Here is a 21976-nt window from a genome sequence, read left to right on the forward strand (position 1 = left end):
GGTGAATAGCGGGGGACATATAGCAGCTAAATAGTGCTCTCTCATCCTGCCTTTTACTGTAACACGTCCTGTTTTTCATTCTCCTTGTATTCCTGGATCCCTTGCAAATGCTGCCTCTCCAGCCTGACAGATGTCCTTTTCCTCTGACAGACTGCTTACCCTGACCCCTCCAATATGCTGCATTAATTCTCTTCATTTCTATGCAATAGAAATGCACTTTGTGCAGTTGCGCGAGAACATTGCATCCACCCACTCTGCAAGAGTACGTTGTCAATGGCTTGATTGAGTTACTGGAGAACAAATTATGCCTGGCTCTAGAACACACATCTATAAGAAAAGCAAACTGGACCGTTTGTATCTGCCTCTCCTCTCCATAGGCTCCCAGTTTAGATCTCAAACTACTCTCTAAAGGAGGATCACTCAAAAGCTATTCATCTTCTCCCCCTGAAATCTACTCACCAGTGTCATCCCCATATAAGCCATGCCAGTGTGAGTCAGCTGGTTATTCCACAAAACCAGAGTGATCAGCCCTTTCCGTTGCTCCTTTAGGCCCTCACAGATGTACGCCAAGCCTATAAAACAGTATCAGTTAGAGCAGATTTATACGGTTGCTTTCAGCATTTCACATGTCAGCACTTCAATAGTCATGAGGCCAGCACAGTCTGATGTGAACACGCAGATACTGTAGGCTTTAACAGCACTCTTCTTGTCTTATCTAATCCCTTCTTTTGCACAGGCTTTGAATGTGGCAGTCAGTAAACCACAAAATAGAACTTCACATGCTGTGCTGGATCAGAAGAACGTTACAGGCAACAGCCTGCAGACATGTCTCATTCATTTTAAGGAGCAAGGTGGAAACAATGAAAATTTCTCTCAATACAGAATTATTAAAAAAAATAAAATCTTTATCCTCTCATGAGAGAGAGAAATTACTTAAACGGAGACATCCAAAAGCCAAATTCTGATTATCATGTATTAATTTAAATAGTATGTTTTTAAAATAGGTTGTGACTGATATTCGGACAGAGCAGAATGTAAGTACAGTAGAGAACATTTTTGGTATAGCTTTATAAAAGATACAAAATCACCAATTTCTTCATTAACAGTATGTCTTTTACCATCCAGCAAGGGCTCGATACCCCCCGCCACAATTCCTCCAATTCACGGGGGGTGGGGGAAAAGCATGGGCACCCTAAAGCAAGCCCCAACTCAGAGAATCCTAGAGGCTGGGGGGAGAGGGTGGGGAACACCAGCAGGGCTCTCTCCCCAAGCCTCACACCTTGCAGGAGGCACAAGCTCCAGCCTCTGCCTGGGGCCATTCACTAGAGCCTGCCCATGATGGAGGAAAAGGTGAGCCATGGTGGGGGAGTGTTTGGAGGTGGGGATTGGGCCATGAAGGGGAGGAGGGTTGGAGAAGTGTTTTGGCAGGGTGATGTTTTATGGGAGCGTTTATTTGGGGGGCTGTGCGACAGGGATGGCTTTATCTGGGGGAGGTGGGTTGGTATGGTGGGGAGGAGCCTGTGGGGAGAGGAGGTTTTGTGGGGTTTGGGTTTATTTGGGGGGTGAGTGGGATGTATTTGCTGGGGGATGTGGTACCAAGGGGGTAGATGGGTTTAGGCACCTATGGCAGGCGGTTAAGTGGGGGACTGGGAGCACAGGGAGCTGTATGGTAATGTCAGTGAGTGCAGCTGGCTGCGCCTATATCTGGCTCCTTCCTCCACAGCCCCGTTTCCCCTTTCTTCTCCTCCCACTGTCTCACTCCCCTCACTCCCCCTCTCATGCCACCAGCCCCAGCTCTGCTTGAAAACACTGGGGAGGGACAGGCTCACCACCACTGCATCAAAGTCACCTCACCTGGACTCACCTCACAACTGGGCTCCAGGGACTCTCCTTGCCCATCCTGCTGCTCGGCAGCCAGGCATCTCAGCACCAAGCTCTGCCTGCCAAGGCTTTGCATACTGGCACTGGGGTGGCTCAAATTTCAGAGGGTTGAGCCCTCTCTAGCCCTAAATACCCGCGCCACCTATGGGTGAGCCCTCTAGAGAGGCTAGCCTTGAGCTGCCTGGGTCCCCAGCCTCATCCTCCTTTGACACCGCCACCCCAGCTCACAATGCCTCTCACTACAGTGTGACCTAGTCATTGGTCTATCATGATTGAGAGACACCCGGGCCAAATTACAGTGAGTGGTGTTGCCAAAAAGTTGAGACTGTTGCAGTTTCCACAGCAAAAATTGTGGCCCATGATTTTCTTACAGCCCTACTCATAACGTGTCCTTATATACAGCCAGAAACCTACTCAGATAATTTTGAAGAGGAAATGAGTTACTGCAAAGACCACAACAATTGGGGTGGGTTTCTGAATGTTCTGTCCTGTCAAGGGTGTGAAGTTTAGTCTCCCCAGAAGTCGAGTCAAGCTTGGGGAAGAAAACTAGGAGATGAATCAAATGATTCACATGGAACTCAAAACAACTGCAAGAAGTTGAGATGAGGCCTGAGAATGACCCTGTTCTTATGAAACACTGCATAAATGGGACCCACCACAAAGGTCCAGCTCTCCCCTACTCTTTGAGCTGATGGAATGGCTACCAGAAAGGCAGTCTCCAGAAATAAACTGTATAAGAACAGGTTGTCAAGTGCTCATCCCTGCTAATACTACACTGACGGTTGCAAGAGGCTTCTCGACTGCAAGGTAAAACCATGAATAAGGCCTTTAAAGAAACCTTACCGTTGTATAATGGGAAAAGAGCAAGGCCCTGGATAGGATGGTGATGTGCACATATTGATTCTAGACAGACCTTATGGGCTGAAAGGTGGAGGGCTAGGAAGAGAAGAGCTCCCTCTGGAGGTTCTACCAGGCTCTTGACACCAGCAACAGGCCAAGCCTGCTGCCTACTGAAAGATACATATTGTGCATTAACAGAGGAAGAGGCAGAGAATGTCTGCCTCACTAGAACATCTACCTCTTTCTCTGAAACTCCAAGGTCTTTGAGGTTGGTAACAGTGTTGGGCAGAGGAATGCTGCCTGAAGAAAGCCTGTGGTCTCACTTACTTGGTCCTTGGGCCTGGAATATGGGGGCCCAGGGAGCACCGAGTAGTCCTAGAGTCCTTGAAGGAATCAAAGGCCCCACCTATCTTTCAATTAAATCTCATTGACCTAAAAAGGAAGATCCTCTATTGGGAATTTGTGATGATTGAAGCTAGGAAGATCTTCTCACAGCCACCAAGGCAGCCAAGGTGTGCATCCAGCACAGCCTATAGGGGATGTGTGGACTATCAGACACAAGGGTCTTTATCTCCTCTTGCTATTTCTGGGATACCCCATCCACATATTGAGACAGTTTGTTTCGCTTCTGCTTGGTAATAAAACACGTGCAGATGGAGGCTGGCAGATGAATATACTTTGCACTGAAAAGGTCTGCTCTCTTAGGATCTGATGTTTCAACTTCCCTTGGACTGCCAATACCAGAAGCAACCCTAGTACTCAAATCCCTTGGAACAGCGTCTGTCAGCTCACTTGGATGTGATTGGGATGCAGGCTGACATGCTCCATAGGTCTTCTGCAAGCTCCAACAGCCTCTCATTTATAGTCATGGTAAGCCTGCCATTCATGAAAAACTCATGGACATCTTGCAGCCTAAGAGACCTCTGCACTACTTTCAGGGGTGTATCTAGAGTCTCTGCCATGCACTTGACAAGGTCCTGGAACGCCCTGAAGGCACTGACTGAAAGCAGCATAGAAGGATTGTTGGGCGAGAATAAAGAGATTGCAGTGGGGACAAGTAGTTTTCCCCCTTGTATATGATGTTCACAGTCACTTCCTGTAGCGGGGTGGTCACCCGCTCCAGCCCTGGAAGGGTTAAAGCCAGCCCTAGGAGAGGGCTGAGGATGTGAAGCAAAGCCTGGGCTGACTGGGGAAGGGCGTAACAGCTGGGGCCATGTCCCAATCCGGCCCAGCTGGTCCCTATAAGAGGCTGCAAACCAGAAGCCCAAACAGTCTCTCTCTGCTTTTAGAGAGAGAAGGGCCTGACTGCTAGAGAGCTGAGCAGGGTACTGGGAGTGCAGAAGGATTCGGGGAAGGCTAGAGGAACTGGGGAGCTCCAGCCTGGAAAACCCCCAGGCTGCAGGCCTAGCTGCGGGCCTAAGACAAGTCCTGGGTAGAGGCAGCAGGTCCAGACCCAACCTTGCCTATGATGAGTGGCTTATACTGCAGTCTATCTCGGTGTGCGGGGGCGATCTGGTACTGGCAGTTGCCTACGACTGAGGTGAGGTGGGGGTAGTGGGTGGGGGTTCCCCGGAGAAACAGTGGGGATACTGCCAGGGGGCAGCACCTAGTGAAAGGGTCGCCCAGGGTCCGGGAGGAACACGGGGGCCAGCAGCAAAGCGAGACACTGGCTGACAGAGGACACTCCGGAGGCTGGAAGCTAAGTCCCTGAGACGACCAATAGGAGGCACCTTTCTTCTACCTTTCCAGGATCCAAAGCTTCACTAGCTGACCTGGCCACACAGGTTTAGACCTAATCTTAGAGGGGGCCGATGATGAAAACTTGCTTGAATACAGCTGCACACCCCAGAGTATCCAGCAGGATAATATGAGTATGGCATTCGGGTAGGAGATAAGGGGAGGCAGGTCCCAGGAAGGATGTTCCCTATGAGCCCTACGTCATTTCTTGATGTCCCTTACAGATCCCTCCCCAGAGTCTCTTCCTGACCCACCCTGTTTTACCCAAGGAGGGGAAGGAAAGTGTGAAGGGAAGGAGGAGTGCCTACATGCCCCATGGGGATGAACAAAAGGAGTACACCTTTTCCAGTGGAGGCATCGTCCTGACTGGGCAGGGGGCAAAATCTGCACTGGAGATACCACCTTGACCTGTCATACTGATGATTTGGTAGCAGACAGCTTATTTATCAGCCTCAGCTTCTTAAGAAAAGGAAACGCTTGTTCTGTGCCCACCAGCAAACCACTCTGTACCATATATATCCTCAATGACACATTAGGTACCAAGAACACTGTTTTGAGGTTGCTGGTGCAGAAACACCAGGTACCGCAGGATCTGTGCCAAAAGACACATGGCCCACAGGTTTAGAGGGTACTGCCACCATTCTCTAACAGTCAGTACTGGGGCACCAGATGAACCCTTCTCAGGCCACTTGCTGCCTCTCAGCTGTTGAGCTAAAGAGAAGTCACTTATAAGTCTTGTGTAGGGTGACCTATACCCCTATTCTACATTGGTGATGCTCTTCCCTTGTCCAGTCAGAGGTCATAGGAGCTGGAATGGAGGCAGACAACTGGGGCCTCTTCATCGATGTAGTCCAGGAACTCAGGGTGGAATCTCAGCTTACCAGGGCGCTCAGAGAGAGGGTGACCGGAAGACAGAAATCTTTCTGTCCTTCCTTTCAGTGTCCAAGATGGTTTACCTACAGTGCTTCAACAGGAACAATTTTAAGCAGGCTTTTCTACCTTTCTGAGTTTGCTTAGAGAAGAACTGACATATGGTACACACTGCTCAGGAATATGTTCTTCTCTGAAACATAGTAGGCAGACTGCTCATTGTTATGTGGCACTGAAGCTTCACATAAGGGACAGGTTTTAAATCCCAAGTTTTGTTTCTGCCACTTTGCTAGAGCCCCTGTATGCAGAGACTAGGATGTGTATTTAGTCAAAAACTAGAACCTGACTAAAACAAAGATTTGCGTGTGCGCTGTCAACAGCTAAGACGACTTAACAACCATTCCAATCTAAACTAGTGCAATGCACAGAGAAGGGGGGAGACCCTGCAGGGGTTGTGTCTTGCTGTCACAGGTGGTAAGAAGGAACTGAAGGATGGTTGGGCCCCCTCTGTTCTTCGTATTCTCAAACGGCAAGGGCAGGGCGCAGGAGGACATCTAGGGCCCAGGTACAGCCCCAGTAAATGCTGCTGGCCAAAACAGTCTGATCTCACACAGGAGACACTGTGCACCAAGAGCAGAATCCATGTGGACAAACACTGGCAGAAGAATTTTAGAGGATAGATGGATTTGCTGCTGATAAACTGGTATCCTGGCTTCCCTGTCTAACTATGAAACGTTTGTTTTTCTCCAGAAATACTGATAAGATTCACAACTGTGTGTTCAAATGTACATGTGTAGAAGTTGGGACGTTCCTACACTAAGGCCTGGTCTACACTACGCGTTTATACCGAATTTAACAGCGTTAAACTGAATTAACCCTGCACCCGTCCACTCAATGAAGCCCTTTATTTCGATATAAAGGACTCTTAATACCGATATCTGTACTCCTCTCCGACGAGGGGAGTAGCGCTGAAATCGATATTGCCATGCCAGATTAGGGTTAGTGTGGCCGCAATCGCGCTATGGTCCGGGCTATCCACAGTGCATCATTGTGACCGCCTACACAAGCAATTACTATCACTGCAGTAGACTGAATAAATGCCTCGCAACTTTGAATTTCATTCCTGTTTGCCGCATGCGCCGCGATCAGCTGACCATGTACGGAATACTGGATCTTATCCTTTAGCGGAGACCAAAATCTTTCTATCAGAGCTTCCTGTTCCAGAAGACGAAAGCAAGTCATTTGAAAAAAAATTCTCCAGCTTATGATAAGACAGAGCCATAGCAGGACTTCTCGTGCTCTGACAAGCGTACGGAAAGCACAAGAAGTTCAGAGATGACGCTCATGGATGGGTGGAGCTGGGGACTGAGACTCCAGCTATCCACGAGTCCCCGCAGTCTCGAAAAAGTATTCATTTTGCTGAGTCCCATTGCCTAGAGGGCAAAAAACTGTCCTAGTTTCAGGATATATGTTCATCAATTTACCCCGCTCTCCGTGAAAGAAAAGGGAAAAAATCATTTCCGCCTTGTTTTCCCCACTGTCACGTATGTCTACTGCATTGCTGGTAGACGTGGCTGCATGCTTGAATCAGCAGCATCCCTCCCTTCCTTTCCTGATGCAGACGCAAAGGTATAAAACCGTCCTATCATTCCCATGAGTGCTCCTGGCTTGCCTCGGTAGGTTGGCCATGGCGCCTTGGCAAAAATGGAAATGACTCCTGTCATTCTCTTCTTTAAGCTTTGTCTCCTGGATAGCAGATCGTGCAATCAGCTATAACCATCCTCATCATAGCAGGGGATGGACTGAGCTCTCTTCCCACCCACCTTCATCAAGAAGATCTGTCTGTCGTTACTATCAGAGCAAGCTGGAGGCTGCCTCCGCCTCATTTATCTACCTACAAAAGTCAGTGTTCTTAATTCCTGCATTCATTTATTATTTCATCACAACAATATGGGGATACTGCCACGGTAGCCCAGCAAGGTGTGAGGATGAAGGGCAACTGGTGGGATTGTTCAAGGGACCCCCTAGAATGCATGCAATCATCATTCTGCGGGATCTCTGGGGCTCTCGAACCAGACGCTGGCTCTCTGGTTCTCTAGTAACACTTGCCCATATTCTAGCAGGAGCTGACTATTTAGACAAAACAAGAAGAAATGACCTGGAAGTCATTCTACATTTTTCCTTGCGCCCCTGACAACTCACGAGGCCAGCAGAGCAACCCATGACGCGCAGCAGATCGGTACAAAAGATGCGTAAACATCATCGCCAAATTTCCAAGGCAGCAGTATGTACAAAGACTGGTAACGGACATCGCAATTTCACAAAATACGAACAATCGCAATAGGTGGAAACTGTCTCTGCTATGAATGCGCTGTTAGCACTTGCAGTACCCGTCTGTCAGCAGCATTCAGATACACTCAGTGCAGTGACAAAAGCTAAACGGCTCCTGGTTGCCATCTATGGCATCCATGCAGGCAATCGGGAAAAGGAGCCTAATACTGTCTGCTTGCTTTCGCAGAGAAGATTGATGTGACGAATTTACCCAGATCACCTGCGACACTGTTTTTGCACCATATGCATTGGATCTCAGCCCAGAATTCCAATGGGCGGGGGATACTGCGGGAACTATGGGATAGCTACCCACAATGCAATGCTCCAGAAATCGACGCTAGCCTCGGTACATGGACGCACACCACCGAATTAATGTGCTTAGTGTGGCCGCGTGCACTCGACTTTACACAATCTGTTTTAAAAAACTAGTTTCTGTAAAATCAGAATTATCCTGTAGTGTAGACATACCCTAAGGCAGTGTTCAGATACATGGGTCTGGGGGGAAAAAAATATCACAAGGCTATTATTTTTCTATTGTGAAACCTGAAGCTGTCTGTCTTATTCCACTCCCACGCTTTGGAAAATCTGTTCAGCAAAAATATATTGCATGCTTACATTAGCTACAGAAAGATGTAAGCCTATAATTCCTTCATCTTAACAGTTGGAGTGCAGTCCCATGGTCACACCCAGCAACTCCGTAATGACATGCAACTAAAACTAATTAAATCGAAGCTACAAAGAACAAGCTCTAGACTTCAGGGATTCCGAACTCCAGCAATTCACAAAGAACTGGAGATGGAACTTGTACATCCCATAATAGGAAATATTTTGATTTGAAACCTTTTGAATACAACAGCTCTTGACTGAGGCCACCAGATCCTGGCCTCCCTTGGCTATAGGTATTATTAGCCCCATTCCACAGATAGCTTTACAAACAGGTAGGTTTCCTGAAGGATCCTGTGTTCAGTGGATAAAATGTACATCTATGACAGGAGCTCTGGATTCTAATCCCAGTGCTGACACAGATATCCAATATGACCTTTGGCAAGAGGCTTAATGCATGTGTAATATGGAGAATACCTGCTGATGGCACACATCTTTACCAAATATTGTTTGCTAACTGAAGCATATTAATAAGGCCAATTGGGGGAAGAGTTCTCAGCAGATGTCGTTAAGGATGCCAAGAATCAGGGCAGGAAATTCAGACCTTTAAGGTTACTTCTACAGCATTAACTCAGAAATAATAAAATAGACTGAGTGTCCAAACTTATGATAGGCACCTCAGCTGACCGGGAAGATAGTAACCAAACATACTACAGGCCTGCACAAAGGCTGACTTTACACTGAACTGAACACATTGAACTTTGTATTGACATTTGTTTCTGCTTTTAATTTCACCGATGTTTTTTTCTTTTGAAAAGGAAAAAGTGTAAGAGTAAAAGACACTGAGAAATCTCTAGGAGAGGTGAGGTACCTTAAGGACCCTACCCTGAAAAGTGTCAAGCAGCCACAGCTCTTACTAACTTCAACAGGAATTGTGGGCATGTGACACCTCATGATCAGACCCTTCAAGAGAGTTAAGGTGCCTTAACTCGGTCTAAGCAGCTTAAGTTGCTCTAAGCATTTAGAGAGACATAGGCCATGTCTACACTAGCAAGCTTAAAGCGGCACAGCCATGCTGCTGTAAGGTTGCTCATGTAGCTTCTCTATGCAGATGGGAGAGAGCTCTCATCGACATAAAACCACCTAAATGAGCAGCAGTAGCTATGTTGGCGGGAGAGCATCTCTCACTGATAGAAGCGCTCATGTGCACAATGCTTATGCCAGCAAAACTTGTCACTCAGGGGTGTTTTTTCACACCTCTGAGCGACGTAAGTTCTGCCGACTTAAGGGGTAGTATAGACATGGTCTTACACTGCTATCATTCTTTAAAAATGCTTAAACTGCTTTTTAAAAAAAAAAACAAAAAAAAACAACTCATTTCAACTCTCAATTTGAGATCGGATTTGGAAATTGTTCAGCCCCCACCATAACTTTCCCTTTGACAGCTGGAGCTGCCTGCTGTTGTATTGGGCAGGGTTCCTCAAAAAAATGCAGAAAGAGTTCCAGCAAGCCAGCCTCTTACTGCCTCTCCGTCAAGGTGTTCCAGCAGCCCTAGGCCACTGTCCTCTTGCTCAAAATTGCCTCAAGCTACCTCCTTGCCTGGTAGAAAGAGGAGATGGTACTGCCAGAGACAGAATTTCAGTTTAAAAGGTAGGACTCTTTCTTCCAACCAGCTGGTGCTGCTCAGTTCCTGAATGGGGTTTTTGTGGTTTACCAAGAAGTAGCGTCTCAGAGATAAGAGCAGCATCAGCTGTCCCTGTGTTCCTAAAGAAAGTGGAGACTGGGGCCCTAACTTGCCATATTCCACCACACGCTAAAGAGTTCAAATTAATTTATTCATTGTTTAAAGTCTGAGGATTTACTAGACATTCACTGTCTTTATTAAGACACTACGTTGTGGGGTGGGAGGGAGGAAACAGTCACTCTTTAAAAGAAAGACAAGTAAAAATATTCAGAATGAGAAAGGAATGAAGACTTAGCTTGCTTTGAAAGGGAAAATTTTCCAACCTGGGTTGGAGTGCAACATGGGATCCAATAAGATGTTATATTTTCGGCTGAGAACATTTAAAATGTAGTTCTCGCTCTGACAGAATTTCTCAGAGAAAAGAAGTACGAAGACTAAGGAGGATCTCCCACCTGAATCTAGGATGTGGTTGTTCCTCAGGTCCAGTATGTGTATGTAACAGTTAAATTTCAGCAGGTTGCCAAGCTGAGCAGAGTCCTGCAATCCATTCAGTTTATTATCGGCTAGATACAGTTCCCGTAGATTCATGTTCATTTTCAGAGCCGTTGCTAAAAAGCAAAAAACAGAGAATTACACTTCAGCTAATGTAACACAGCTACGGAACAAAAGACCACAGAGAGCAGGGCACCTGTCTGTAGACCCACAAGACACCTTGAAACAGCAGGTAACCACAGGAGACATAACTTTAGGTTTCATTCATTATTGCTTTAGGTCTGCATGTTTATCCTTGCTCATTGTGTGCCATACAGAAGGGATTAAGACCAGGCATCGTAGGCTTATTCCAGCTGGATGATGCAGAAAGACACATGTCCATACAGGCCATTCGTAGTGCCATCAACCTCTTATACAAATTTCTTACTCATATAATATGTCAGCCAGCTGTAGACAAAGTCTCAATATCATAAATGAACTAGGCAGAAAAACCATCAGCAGGACACAAGTATGGTGGTCTAAACGCTTTAGATTGACAAGAAAGTCATGGGGCTAACCTATGTTTGGGAGGCATGACTGTGGAGCTACAGGAAGCTCAGTAGAAGCTGCAGGAGATACAGGCCAAATGTCTCCAGGGGTGTGTGTTGGTGGGATGGGGAGAGGCACTGCATAATCCTGAGAGAGAGTGATTCATCCACTACCAGGACCTTGGTAGAGGACAACACTAGCAGTGCAATGAGTCCTGAGCAGTCCTTGCTCTCCTCAACTACCAGGGCTGCTATTGCAGGCAGCCTTGCACAACATGAGGCACAGTGTGCTGGCTCCTTACCCCCAGAACAAGGGTAGGCTACAATCTTGCTCTGAATCGACAATGACACTTCTGCCAGCACTAGGGGGACTTGCTAGTCAGCAGCAATATCAAAGCAGATCAGAGGAGATAAAACTTAATTTTCCATTAAATTCTGCATTTCACACCAAGATCACAACTGCCCTGTTAACCAGAATGCTAGACCTAGAGTATTAACTTTAGCCTTGGAACGTGCAGCCCAGGTAAGAATCTCTCTCAAGTGTCCCTGACAGACGTAAGAACATGGTTCAAAGGGTTGCATATGGCAGGGAAGTTACACTAATAGCCTATTAACTGCAAAGCCATCTTTTGCTTACCTGTCTGCAATATGCCTCTATCTGGGGTCTGATGTGACCACAAAGATGCCTAACTCCAGCCTAGCAGTGATTCACTACTAACCAGCTGCCAGTGGTGCCTTATCCCCACCCAGAACACTGAAAGGGCCTGAACTTAAAACCTTTAAAACCCAGGAAATGGCTCCCACGACATCCCACCTAACCTTAATTCTGCCCTCCTTTCTTTGTTCTCCTAAGGGAATCCTCAGTGTTGTATCCCTCCCTAAGACTTGGGGCCAGCAGAGGGTGAGGGAGATTGGAGAAAGCGGCTAAGTTTTAAAAATGTTAATGGATTTCAAGGCCAGAAGGGACATTGTGAGCCTGCAGTCTGACATCCTGCATAGCACAGGCCAGCGAACAGGAATCTTTGAGCTCTGCAACTCCAAGCCCTCTTAGGTGGCAGGACAAGCTCTGGCAACCTGCTGCACTGTTCTCTGATCGATATAGAACAGGGAGGGGTGGGGGAGCATGGAAATAAAAGCAAGGATTTGGAATTGTGTTGAACACATGGAAAAGGGCAGACTCTTAAGGGAGAGAAAAGGTTCAACTATATGCCCAGTGCCTATGGCAATCTCCATGGGGAGCAGGTGTGGTAGTGGTCTGGGGTAGGAGGCATTCCTTTAACTCCACATTTCCTGGGGGTCAGAGGCTTAAGTTTACCGCCCTCCCCCACACACGCACTTTCTGGAAGGGTATGCGGCAGGGACGGGCAGCCTGAACTCTGCAGTTTTTGGCCGAGTTTCCCTGGTTTACGAACAGTCACAGAACCGGCAAGTTATAGCGCCTTGCACTCCCTCTACATTGGCCCTGGCTCCTTTACTAACATTTACTCCAACTACCACAGGATCTGGCCGCAGATTAATCCCTTCCCTGCATCACCGCCCCAGCTTAGAGAATTGCCCTCTTTCTGCCTCATCCTCCCACCCCAGCCCTCCTGCCCATGAAGGAGTCAGCAGTACTGGGGAGTCCCACAGGTTGGGGAGCTGAGAAGAGGCTTCAGGGACTGACATGGAGTCAGTGGGACATTTGGTGAAGCAGACAAATGGGGTCATGGCTGTGAGAAGCTGCAGCACATTGTGAATCATGAAATCAGATCTCCCTCCTGAAACCTAGCTATTGTAGGGGAGGAGTAGAACTGGGGGCACCCCAGCTGGGGGATTCTACCATGCCTGGGGCCGCAGCTGCTAGTCCTGGCAGGGCTGGGGAGGGACAGGACTACTTCGTGCCCCGGCACAGCCACTCTTGGGCGGAAAGGGAAACAGACCCAGTTCTGCATATCTCCCCCAGTTTGTGACCCCTCTACAACAGCTTTGCAGCCCTCCCCATAAGCCCCTTTTAGGTTGGGACCCTTCAGTTACAACACCTTGAAATTCCAGATGAAAACATGTGATACTGTGAAATTGACTAATTTTAAAATGCTATGGCCATTAAATTGATCAAAATAGACTGTGAATTTAGTGGGACCCTACCTATGACCTCTGTGAGACAGAAGCCGTTCCAGCAGCAGTGCTCCTGCTTACATTCCGCAAGCTGCTCCAGGCCCGTCAGCCCATCCCGGGGGAACAAGAGCAGGGAGAAGTAGCAGGGAAAGAGGGGAACTCCTGGTAACAGCAGCAAAGGGAGCTGGCGGCTGTGGGGAGCAGCAGCAGCAGGACTAGAACTAGCAGTTACCCTCCCCTGAGGTTTGCATTTAGCCTAGAGTGGAACTGCCAGCCCTGATCCAGCATTTCTTGCCATCCATGCCCTTTGCTAGTGAGGCTCCTCTAGGAAAGGGAAAGTGAGGGGGCTTTCAGGGAGGGGCTCCTTCACAGCTGATGCTGCACACCCCCCCAGGGCTCCTAGCTCCAATCTACCAACACACTCTCCAATGGTATGTCCAGACTACCCGCCCTATCGGTGGGTAGCGATTGATTTATCGGGGATCGATATACCGCGTCTCATCTAGATGCGATATATCGATCCCCAAACGTGCTCCCCGTCGACTCCGGAACTCCACAGGCGTGATCAGCGGTAGCGGAGTTGACGGGGGAGCCACAGACATCGATCCTGCTCCATGAGGACCTGAGGTAAATCGATCTAAGATACTTCGACTTCAGCTACGCTATTCACGTAGCTGAAGTTGCGTATCTTGGATCGACACCCTCCCCCCGTGTAGACCACCCCCAAGACTAGCCCTTCAGGGCCCCCCTAAAGGCTCTTCTCCTTTTCGAACTGTCCAGCTCCAGCAAAGAAGCAGCCCTCTGATGACGATCCCTTATTTATCTAAGGGATCATTGAAAATCATTTTCAAAAAACAAGTTTTTCCATCTTTAAGAAAGAACTGGGCTTTCAGAAAATGAAGATTTTTGAGGATCTTTTATACAAATAAGTGACTGTCAAAGGGCCACTTTATCAGAGCTAGGCAGCTCCAGCCAAGAAGAGCCTTGTGGGATCTGGATGAGCCCCCTATTCCTGAGGGTGGGTGTCTGTCAGAGTCTTGGTATTTAGAAGTGCAGAGACAGGCACACCCTTGTATATCTGAATGGGTCTTTCCACCAGTTTAAAAAGGAGAGAACTTCTTCTGGGACCTTGATCAGCATGTCCACGTGGTATCTGCTAGGTATATATACACTGGATTTCAAATCACCCCTGCAGATGACCTCTCGCATGCATGTGACATGAGTGCACGAGGTCATGGGTCCTAGAAATCTCAGACATGCACTGGTGATTCTGGGTGAGCCTAGTTGCTCTCCTTCACTGTGTGGTAGACCCTGCCCACACAAGCTTCAAGTCTGACTGGCCCCAGTTGATAGTATGCGATAAGGGCCTCTGCTAAGGGTAATGAGCGAAGGCCAACGGCAACTCAGCTGACAAGGGCCAAGTTCCAATGGTGATGAAGGTGGATGAGCTACAGCTGTGGATGCATGGGCCGTACAGGACAGAAGGGGAGCTAGATCTTCATAATGGTCATCCACCTCCACAGAAACCAATGGCATTTGACAGAGAAGTGCCTGGGAAGGGAAACTGGTGTCCCCTAAAATAAAAAACTCCTCTATATCTCCCCAATCCCAAGGAGGCAGAGCAGAGCAAGGAAGGGAAAAAAGCAACCACCCACAACAGACCTCGACAACAGCACCAGGGTTAAAACCTCCACTATTACGGACTCCAGGAGGAGGCGCATGTTCTGCATGCATAGGACAGAAGCAACCCAAACCCCATTTGTGAATGCACAGCCACAATGACCAAACCAGCCTTCAGAGGCACGTTCTGTGTCACCACATGGAATGTGTTAACACTTAATGACACAGGGTACAAGCTCTTGTCAAAGAACTCAGCCACTACAAGACTAAGTGCTGGCACCACAGAAAAACAACATGCCCTCCCCTCCCCACACACATATTTGGTGGTGCACACCAAACTCAAGGTGTAGTACTGTTTATTGGACAAACATCTAGCACACAATTTAATAAAAAAGAACCCCAACTTTCCATGCTTACTCTATGCTCAGCTCCAGTATCATTATGAATACTTTTCTGTTGGTGCATAGGCCACGACGTCAGCTAATGCATCACCTGGGCAACAGGATGCATTCTATCACCAATCAGTAGCAAAAATCCAGTGCTTGTGCTTGGAGATTTTAATGCCATGACAGGTGGTGACTGAAGTAGATATGAAACTATAATAGGTCCCTTTGGTTTGGGTTCACCAAACGAATACATCACTTGACTTCTGACACTGTGTGTCTGAGAGATTGTCTGTTATGGGCTCCTGGTTTAGGTACCTTAACAAACATCACTGGACCTGGATTTCAAATAATGGATGTCATGAAAGAAACTGATCACATCACGGTCATATATCGCTCAATAGTGAAATCTCACGAGGTCTTTGGCAACACAGAAACACTAGCAAACTTAAGACCACAGATTAGTTGTCACTCAGGCTCTCTCTGCAACTTCCACCTCCTCGCAAGCCAGACATCCACCAACAGTACAATGTCCACTGTCTATCTGAGGAGCCTCTTGATGCCATGAAATATACACAGCCCATTGAGGATAACATATGTAACCTCAGTATCCTCTTAGATGATGCCGAGATTGCCCTGAGTGTATACATAATGCTACATCATATGCCACCATTGAATAACTGGCTTCAGACATTTGTGGCTTTTAACATCCCCCATTATGAAACTAGATGGCTCTCCCTGCTCAACAATGGATGAGGTCCTGGACAGATGGAAAACATTATGAAAAGCGTGCTGAACTGTGCACCTGCTGATGACTGTCCAAAGCTACGTGACCTGACAAACTGTACAGCTGCAGACCCAGCAACAACACTGATCCTCCATCACTCGTGGACATGTGAAAGACCAAACAAAAGTTACAGAATGGACATGCTGCTGGGCCGGAAGGTATTCTGACCCAGTTGCTGAAAGGTGCCTTGGAACCAGTAAGCATCGGCCTACATCAATTCTTCTCAAGTGTGGGCATCAGGCAAAGTACCTATAGAACTGAAAGACGGCATCAGAGCATACGAGGGCACAAGATCTCTCCTTGAGCGAGGCAACTGTCGTCCAATCTCATTATCATCAGTCCCTGGAAAGGTCTCTGCTTACGTTCTTCTTGGTAGAAGGCAGCCACTTCTTACCAGAGATCACTGTTTACAGCAATCATGTTTAACTAGTTGACAATGGACACTGTTCTTACCCTTTGGCTTCTAGATGAGCTGTACTGAAAATTTAACCACTCATTTCATGTGGCATATATCATCATCACATTAGATTTTGATTTGGTCAACAGGTCAGCACTTTGGCTTGCACTGAGAGAGGTTTCAATTCTAGATGTTCTGCTAAACCTGGTGTATGATCTTCAGAACAATAGTGGAGCAAGAGTGCACATTGGTTCATGGCTTTGGTTGCATTTCTACACAACCCCAGGTGCACAGCAACAATGAATTCTCACCCCAGCATTATTCTGTTGAGCTGCTGACTGAATATTAGTACTTGCCACTCCACATGTCAGAATCAAGGATGATCACGAAAGGTTTGCTGACCAAGACTACACTAACAACATTCTCTTGTTTGTTGAGAAGTCAGAGAATTTCAGTCCCATCCACCAACATCTCCAAGACACCATCCACAATACGGGATTGAATGTCTCATGGCAGAAGATCATGGTCCACAAATTCAGAACTGGGCCACCAGAACTCCCCAGTGCAGTGAGTACTGTAGAGTGTGCTGAGTTCAAGCAGTCACAGCAAACTGGACATTCTTCAATTACCAGGTCCTGCTGTCTTCCACATAAAGTCTATGTCTCACTTGTGGATGCAAGAACTTGATTGCGTTGACACAAAAAGCTCAAGATCTAGCAAACCTGTGTATTACCTGTATTGCCACAGATGTCAGACACCTGGACCCCTAATATAGGCAGACTTGGAGCAGCTGCAGGCATTCCATACATGCTGTCAATGCCAAATCCTGAACATAATGTGGTTTGACTTAGTGCAAAATATCTTAACCTCACAGAGATCTAGCCTCCCTTCAATCCATGATTATATTCAAAAGCAGCGTTGCATACTCTTTGACCATTTCACCAAGATGGACAAAAACTCTTCGGCACATTGCGTTCTCAAATTCTCCATCAACACTCAAAAGGGGTGCATGTTGTGACTTGACCTGGCACTGCCTACAGGGCAACCCCAAAGATTCATAGATTTGTAAGACTGAGCCACATCTGGGAACTTCACTACACATTGCCTTGTGCATCACCATAGTCACTAGCTGGCGCAACAGTCCTCAGTAGGCTTTCCATGTCTGATGATGAAGAAGTTGGTTGAGAACAGCTATTACCTATTGGTGAAAATCCTTGATGCTGTAAAACAGACAAAGGGCAGGACTCCGTATTGGCAGTAGGATGCTCCTGCCAGGAATCAGAGGTATTTCCTGTGGGCTGAATGGATTGATAGCTCTTCACCTTCCTAATGCTGATTTCCATCTACAAACTATGGTCATTATGAGCACTGTATCAGATGCATCAGCACAGCTTATAGCAAGTGTGGGCAATCAGAGGTCTCTTTGCCATGAAAGATGATGACTTCTCCTGCTGCTCCTTTGGCCATTTGTCTATACACTGAGACTCTGTCCCAGTTTAGACAGTCATATTTTGAGAGGTGGGCCTGATAGGAAGGCCAGCCTTAACGGGAGGTTAGCCTACAAATACATCTTGTGGCCGAAGTACTGAACTGCTGTCACCATATAAGCAACTGATGCTCAATGTGAATAAAAAATATATATATTTGCATTCCTTAGCAGGGACTTGGTACCTCCCATCTACTCTTTATCACGTGACCTGGATGGATGTAGGTGGATGCCAGACAGCTTTTTCAGCCTTTAGTAGGCCTTTATTAATGTGGATGGCAAGCCTTCTTGGTTTAGGAGGACGTAGAATGTCCAAGAGTTTGTGATGCTTCTCTTGAACCACTTCCAGAGCTATGTCTCAGGCTTCCAACACACATCTCATTAGGTCCTGGAATACCTTAAAGCCATCAGTGAAGGAAGACACAGATGGAGTCACAGACTTGTCAGGGAACAGTGAAAATATTACAGCAGGGAATGGTTGCTCTGCCCTTGGAGTTGATGTTCTTATCTTTCCCCCTGCCTTTCAAGTACCTGTGGCTGTACCAACTGGCTTATCTGAGAAAGCTTAATGTCTCTTTGAAGAGGGTGATCTAGCCCGAGAGTCAATGAAGCAGGCTACTTGAAGTACAGCTGTATTTTAATTTTACATGCCAGCAATCTGGTTCTATTTTAGTTTAGGTGGACCCTGTATGGGCGTCTCCTTCCCCTCAAAGGTTCCCAATAAATCTAAAACCCTCCTTCCTACACCACTGTCTCATCCATGCATTGAGACCTCACACTTCTGCCTGTCTAAGTGGCCCTGTGCGTGGAGCTGAATGAATTTCACAGAAGGCTGACGTGGAGGTCCTGTACTAACTACACTATCTAAATATTCTATAGAAGGCTAGGTAAAATCACAGTATGCGTCAAATAAGCAGACACAGCAGGGGTTTCATCTCACTGCTATGGGTGGTAAAAAGTAACTGAGGGAAAGTTAGGGCTACTCTGCCCTTTTTACTCTTGGGTGGGATGTGTGACTGCACAGCCAGCGGACACTGTTGACCAAAATAATTCGTTCTCACATGCATGGGGAACATGTGCACCAACAGTGGAACAAGTTTGGACAATCACTTGAAGTAGAATAGTTTGTCCTCTCTTTTCAAGGCATTAAAAACAAAGAAGTTATCCAGGTAAATAAATGGTGTTTGGATGCAAAGAAGAGACAACCACATGTGATTACTCCAGGAAACAGATCATGCCCTGTGAACAAGATTCTCCAGGTTATTCACCTAGTAGCATGAGCGGGCGCCCAGAAAGGCCGGCGTTCTCCAAGTGTAACACTACCAGGGTGCTGCTGATGCGCAGAGCCCGAGCAACAAATGGCGCCGAGTGATCCAGCAGAGGAGTGTTCCGAGCATCCAGGTACTGTAGACAGTTAGTCTGGAAAAGGAAGGCAGAGGGGTGAGATGACAAACAAAACAGAACAAAAACATGTAGCCATTGCACACTTTCAAAGCACATTTAAGTTCTACTCAAGCCAGCTGGGCACAACCTCTGCATATGCTTTGCCTGATCTGCCCTTAGAGCACTTTACAAACATTATTGAAGTCCCTAGGAAAATTAGTTAGGTAACATATCATGGTTTTAAAGATGAGAAAAAACTAAAGGCACAGAGGCGTAATATCTTGCTCAAGATCATATCATGAATCTGTAACAGAGAAGGGAATAGCATACCAATCTCCCTGCTTTAAGACCTGTGCCTTAACCATACGACCATCTTTTATTTTTTCACCCATGAAACAGAATTTGGGTATTTATGTATATCTCAGCAACAAACATGTTAATCCAACTACTAGCGACTGTCCAACCAGCTGAAAAAAACCCAAACATACAGCATTCCAGAATTCAGCCTGACAGTAACAAATACAAAATATAGGAATGATAGTTTCCCCTCTAGTCAGTAACACTTAATACTTCAAACAATAGTGGATTGTCTGCAAGTGCCATATTATGCAATTCAGCCGATTGTGGACAGTGCCTTTTCACTGCTTCAGAGGAAATGCCTTGGAAATATAAAGGGAAGTGATGGAGTTTGCTGAAGTGAAGAGGCCAGAATGGCTCTCCAGATTTTCAAAGTAAATAAGTGATTTCAGACATTCCTGCTTCTTTTGTTAATTTCCCAGAGAACAACTCAGATGCATCTTCTAGGAATTAGCCATTTTTCCTTTTAGGCTAGTTTGTATTTTAGCTGTCACCTGCTCCTCTTCCAGCTGGCAGAGAAAAGCATCTGTGAGACCTCAATGGTTTGGGACCCAGTTACTCAAGAAACATGTTCCATCCACCCATGTTCCATTAGAGCAACTAAGATAAGCTGGGCATTTGAGCATTGGCTCCTAGGATAAAAATCTAGTGCTGGTAGCAGGACATTTTCAGTCAATGGCTCTTGCTCAGGGAATTCACCTCCTCTGGCGGCCTTCGGGGCACTTTGTCAGCTGCAGGTTAGGCAAGGTTTGTGGTAAGAAGAGACACCAAAAAAATAAATGTTGACATTGGGCTACCATAGCAATAATGATTGTAATGGTCTGTTTTTAAATACAGAAAAACCTGATCATCATGGGAACAGATTACAAAGAAAGATCTTTACAAATAAGTAAAAAGGAAATTCTCAGGTAAGCAACAAAATGATACCAATCTTTGAATATCCATCTCCAGCCATCATACCACATCCTGCCAGTCTGAAGAAAAAGAACAAACCTTTTCAGATTGGGATGGAGCTAAGGACTCTATTTGGATTGAGTAGATTTGTCTAGAATACCTCAAGCGAGAATCTTCAGAGCATCCTGATGAGGTGGTGTGCCCAGCGCTGGGAGCAGGACATTTTCAGTTAGTCAATGGCTCTGAGAGGAGGAACTCTGTGCATGAGCCCAGCAGCCAGAGGAACTTCATCAAGACAGGCTGATGACTATATGGATATGACCATCTGAAGAACAGTGGAAACAACCTTTGCATACATTCATCTGAAGGAAAATACCATGCAACAGCTCACTTCTGCTACTATAGTGAGCAGTCTTCACTGGGGAAAGGGGACTTGTTCCTGGCTGAAGACTACAGGAATGAGATGTTAACTGCTGTACAGCAGTTAGTCTAACTCATCCAAATAAGCCTGTATGAGGTATTCCAAAATGAGGGTAAATGCTACACCTTTGCTGTCTGCAAGCAGCCACTAGAACTAATAAATCCTTTATAGATACATTACAAGGCAAGTAGGCCCAAAGGTAGTGCTTGATCTGAAAAACAGAAGCTGTAGTATGAAAATTGGAGGAAGTTTCTTGTAATATTTCTTGAATAATATGGAGACACCTCTTTCACTGGGCCTACAGTAGTTATACAGTGGCTGAGGAAAATGAACACAATTTCTTTTTCGGATTATCCACCATGACCCTCAAGTCTTTTTCAGAGTCACTGCTTTCCAAAGTATAGACCCCCATATTGTAAGTGTGACCTACATTCTTGGTTCCTTGATTTGCCGCCTTGCATTTAGCTCTATCAATAAACGTATTTGCTTGCACCCAGCTTATCAAGTGATCCAAATCACTCTGTTTCAGCAACCTGTCCTTCTCAGTTTTACCACTCCCCCACACTTGTGTCACTGTAAACTTTTATCAGTAAGGCTGCCAGTTTGTCACGGAGGTCACAGAAGTCACTGTCCATGACCTCTGCAGAGGCCGGTGTGCCTAGCCCGGGGGCCACCTGAGCAGCTCAGGCAGTCCCTGGGCCAGCTGCATTGGCTGCTGCTTGGGAAGTCTCAGGCCCCCCAAAATAGGGCCAAGATGATGATTACCTGTTTATAATTATATTTTGAGAATTCTGAGTTAGCCAGATATTAATCCATGTAATGTGTGCCGTGCTGATTTTGAATTGTTCTGTTTTTTCATCAAAATGTTATGTGTTACCAACACAAATGCCTTACAGATGTCTATTACATCAATACTGTTACCATTATCAATCAAACTTGTAATCTCACAAGAGAATTTGACAAAAATCTATTTTCAATAAACTCATGTTTAGGTCAGAAAAGTGAACTGTTAAACTGGAGTGAAATATCAGAGGGGTAGCCATGTTAGTCTGGATATGTAAAAGCAGCAAAGAGTCCCATGGCACCTTATAGACGTGTATGTGTATTATACTAAATATTATGCAACAAGAGCAGGCTAGAGATAACGGGTTAGTTCAAGTTGGAGGAGAGGCCTCCTCTAGCAGTTGAG

General features: G+C 46.4%; 1 protein-coding gene across 1 annotated transcript in view; it reads right to left on the reverse strand.

Annotated features, from left to right (window-relative positions):
* The window catches only part of PPP1R37 (protein phosphatase 1 regulatory subunit 37), a 151458-nt gene that overhangs the window by 37798 nt on the left and 91684 nt on the right, over positions 1 to 21976 (reverse strand). The window contains exons 6-8 of the mRNA XM_032798027.2: positions 19001 to 19151; positions 10399 to 10554; positions 460 to 572 (exon numbers count right to left, since the gene is read on the reverse strand). Of these exons, the coding sequence (XP_032653918.1) occupies positions 460 to 572; positions 10399 to 10554; positions 19001 to 19151 (420 nt within the window). The remainder of the gene's footprint in view (positions 1 to 459; positions 573 to 10398; positions 10555 to 19000; positions 19152 to 21976) is intronic.

This window comes from Chelonoidis abingdonii, chromosome 11 (assembly GCF_003597395.2).
Source record: "Chelonoidis abingdonii isolate Lonesome George chromosome 11, CheloAbing_2.0, whole genome shotgun sequence".
NCBI lineage: Eukaryota > Metazoa > Chordata > Testudines > Testudinidae > Chelonoidis > Chelonoidis abingdonii.